Source organism: Camelina sativa, chromosome 5 (assembly GCF_000633955.1).
Source record: "Camelina sativa cultivar DH55 chromosome 5, Cs, whole genome shotgun sequence".
Taxonomy (NCBI): Eukaryota; Viridiplantae; Streptophyta; class Magnoliopsida; order Brassicales; family Brassicaceae; genus Camelina; species Camelina sativa.
The window spans coordinates 6,016,064-6,020,357 of NC_025689.1; the positions used below are offsets into that span (position 1 = coordinate 6,016,064).

The following is a 4,294-nucleotide window of genomic DNA, read 5'->3' on the forward strand; positions in this document are numbered from 1 at the left end:
TATAAATTAAATATCAATTATTAATATAGTTAATCTACAAAACAAATAACATTTCATTTTTATTAAAAAATAGTTACAGGGTATACCACAATGAATATCTAGTTATTTACAATAAAAAGCTCGCTCCGTACTTAATCCTCTCGACCTTCGAGATTACAATTAGCCTTTTATAATGCAATTTTTGTGTTATTCTCTTATATATTTTTGGTAAACCGAAGATTTTGGACTATTAAGCAGGTCTTAATCCTGTTGTTGGGTATAATTAAAACTATAAGCTCCCCAAGTCTAAAAATATCTAATACGTGTCCTTCTCCTTATAAAAGAAAGAAATACTACAAAACATCACAGCAGAAGAAGATAGTGCACACCACACCAGTTACCAAATCAGTTGGACCTACCGAATTAAGATACAACATTTAATGTCTGGTTTCTCATTACATTCTCACATTTATTACAATTAAAAAACAAAAATGTTACTTATACATAATTACTATAAAATAAATAAATAAAAACAGCACTTGCACATCATTATCGACCGACGTTTATATGATGAACGACGGCAAAACACAGAGCAACGCCGTTAACTCTTGACGACGTCAGGTATAATAACGCTTGTCTGGTTTACGTAAATGACAAAAATACCCCTACGAACTAGTTGCGCGTCAAAATCACAAACGAGAGACAGCAGCAGCAAACACAATCGATCGTCTCTTACTCCCTCTCTTTCGTCATCTCTAATCTTCTTCTTCTTCATCATCATCACACTGACTGTGAAAAAGACCCCTTTTGTTCTTTTTTTAATAATAATATATAAGATTATTATTATTTTTTTTTAATATTTTTTTTGAGAACACTTGTCAAATAAAAACTCTAGTGATTCGTAGTAGAGTTTGTTGTTGTGTCAAAACCCAGTTTTAATCCGATTGAATGCATGTTATTGACAAAAATCAAATAAAAAATATTGTGTGTTGGATTTAGAGGTGTCAAACGGGCTAGCCCGCGCCCATCTAGCCTGCTCCGCCATGGACATTTTTTTTTTGGGACCGCTGCGGACCGGCCCGTTTAGGACCGCGGGCAAAATATATATGTCTAGACCCGCTCCGCAAGACCCAGCGGGTTAACGGTCCGGCCCGCGGGCATTGTATACATTCTTGGTTGTTAGTTTTCATTTTTAGTTTTGTTCATTTTGATGTTGAATTTGTGTGATCAGCAATTAGCAGCTCTGTATTTCTTTTGATAGAAAATCTTGGAGTTGGTATAATGTATGTGTCATGGCATGGAATTTGAAAGAAAGTTTGAAAGTTGAAACCAAGAGCTTCATAAAAAAAGTTCAAAAGGAAGAAATAATGAATTTTGTTGTTGATCATGCCATCAAAAATATTTTTTCCTCTTAAAGAATAAANACATTGAAGACGATCATGACTTCTGTAGGAAGCTTGCTAAGGAAGAAAACCTCGTTCTTTTACCTGGTAAAACCCTGATTGTGAAAACCTCTCGTTCTATAGGACGAATATACAAGATTGTTTTTTATTTTTTATTTTTTTTTGTGAACACTTGTCAAATAAAAATTATAGATTAAACATGCAGTCTAGTGGTTCGTACTAGAGTTTGTTGTTGTGTCACAACCCAGTTTTAATCCGATTGAATGAATGTTGTTGACAAAAATCAAATAAAAAAATATTGTGTGTTGGATTAGGGATTGCATTTGGTCAGAAGAACTGGTTGAGGCATTCTATCGACATGGAGACTCCGAGACTAGAGGATGCATTTGTAAGATTGAAGAGCTTCTGTGACCGCCATTCCATTATAGTTGAATCTTCACTTAAAGACGTCAGTGACGTCCGTCAACTAAAGACTTCCGATTCCTCGAATATATCTGAGGCTAAGATATAAATGGGGATGGTTTGCTGATACGAAATAATAAATCATTAATAAGAGTTTGTGATAAATAAAATGGTGTTTTAATCCCTCACCTCAATCATTAAGAGCATGTATCTTTGAGAAATTATTTCCATGTATTTTCTAATTTTTCTACTCATCTACGAAACAAATAAAATTCTATTTATTCTCAGTTGAATAGATTGGTTCGATTTAAGTTCAGAATTTATTATTTGGAACCTTATTACTTATTAGGAGCCAACAAAACAAATTGAACCAGAGATTACAGCCAAAGTGAATAGTTTGGTTTTAGTTTGGTTCAGCTAAAATTTAACCTGATTAAATCCATACACGCTTAATTTACACTGATTCAATCCATAAAAAAAGTAAAGAAATAATGATTTCATTTGCTTTTGGTTCAAAAGAAATAATGATTAATGAATCGTATTTTACACGACTCATATCTACAGAGGCCGGTGGTGTTATGGGGGTATTTTTTTAGTTAGAAACAACAAAGAAAAACATACGGATCAACGTACGAATCTTTTGCCTCTTCTTATATTCTCGTGAGCTATCAACAAAACAAGTAAGAAAGGAGATTCCGACTACACAAACAAGCTCAATTGCGCATGTGTTTTCAGTGTTTGTTACGAGGAAGAAGATGATAAAAAGTTGTTATGACATTCAAAAAACAAAAAAAAAGTTGTTATGAGTTTCAAAATATCTACAGTATTTCTCATTATCTGTATTATTTTAGCTGTACAACGTACCTACTAATATATATATATAAATATATATATATATATATATATATATATATCTTATTTTATAAACTTTAGTTTTTAAAGTTAGTAACTTACATAATCACGACACGTGTCAATTTTAACGTGTTATAATATACGTACAATAGTATTTCTTTTTTTATTTTTGATCACCATCAAGAGTTTACTCGATTTATCAATTAAGTGATTTCATTTGGAATTCGATTAGTAAAATATATATGAGAGAATTCCATTAATTTTGTTGACATTTCAGTAGTATTTCTTTTTTATTTTTGATCACCATCAAGAGTTTACTCGATTTATCAATTAAGTGATTTCATTTGGAATTCGATTAGTAAAATATATATGAGAGAATTCCATTAATTTTGTTGACATTTATCAGTAAATAATTCAAAAATCAAGTACTTCTGAGCAAGCTAAAGGAAGTAATCCTCAATTCTTGAGCTAGGTTTTGGTATGGTATCAAAATTTATAGTTGTTTTAACAAATAATTTTCATAAAACTGGTTTTTGACGGATCTGTAAAAATGACATCTTGTAGGGGTATTTCGATATTTAAGGTTTGGACAGTTTTTGGCATGAGGCCTAGCCTTTTTAAGTCTTATCTATATTCGCTCGTTTAATTATTTTAAGACAAACAAACTACTTTGGGTTGACAAAAGTATTATTTTCACATTTGTAATCACCTTAATTAGAGGGAAATCAAGTTTTAACATGTAGAGGCAGGCACGAGATGCATTATTTCATTTTGTCCTCTCAATTCATTTTTCAACTTCCCACGTGAAATATCACGTGAATATTCGTTGGCAACCAAGATAAGTGTACTATGTACTAGGCAGTGTAGTGTAGTATGCACTATAGGAGAGACTAAATTTTTCACGGGTCGACATGTTGAGCAAAATAAAGAGGACGGCTAAGAAAGAATTTTTGTTTGGTTTTATAGGGTATTATATGTACATTAACTAACTTTATGTAAACAGAATAATAGATTCAGTTAAATCATGTATGTGATTGATCTTTAATATAATCTCTGTTTCACAAAGAATATTATTTAGACACATTTTACCAAAATTAAGAAAATATTAAAAATATATACATATATGTTTTTAATTAATAAGTGATTAATAGGTTAAAATTAATTATAGAATTAAAGTAAAATTAAGAAATCTAATGTAAAAGATGCATAGGAAATATAAAATGATTTATTAAAAATATAAAATGACATTCTTTGTGAAACAAAAATAAAACTCAAAATGACATTTTTTTAAGAAACAGAAGAAATCTTTTTTTTTTTTAATACAATACTTTGTTAGTTGGTATGTATTTTATTGTGATCTTTGAGTGCAGTATCCAAAGTCTTGTAAGAGGCTTAAAGACACTTGGATATAATATAAGAATATTTGGACTACCTTTTTTTTGCCTATTTATCAGCAAGACTTTAAAACTCACACAATTATTTCACTCTCTAATTAGCTCTTTTGTTGTGTCCAAATACCCAACATAGTCTACCTTTTGCCTATTTATCGGAACACTTCTAATATTTTACTTTACACATTCATGTTCACCATTCTTTGTTACCTTAGGAGGGGGAAGGACTTGAAACCGAGTGATTGTACCGACTCCCAAATGTTAGGG

At 30.9% G+C, this 4,294-nt stretch overlaps 1 protein-coding gene across 1 annotated transcript in view; it reads left to right on the plus strand.

Annotated features, from left to right (window-relative positions):
- The window catches only part of LOC104785743 (probable aminotransferase TAT4), a 7,615-nt gene extending 5,643 nt beyond the window's left edge, over nt 1–1,972 (plus strand). Inside the window, exons 7-8 of the mRNA XM_010511008.2 lie at nt 1,406–1,469; nt 1,697–1,972. Of these exons, the coding sequence (XP_010509310.1) occupies nt 1,406–1,469; nt 1,697–1,893 (261 nt within the window). The 3' untranslated portion in view covers nt 1,894–1,972. The remainder of the gene's footprint in view (nt 1–1,405; nt 1,470–1,696) is intronic.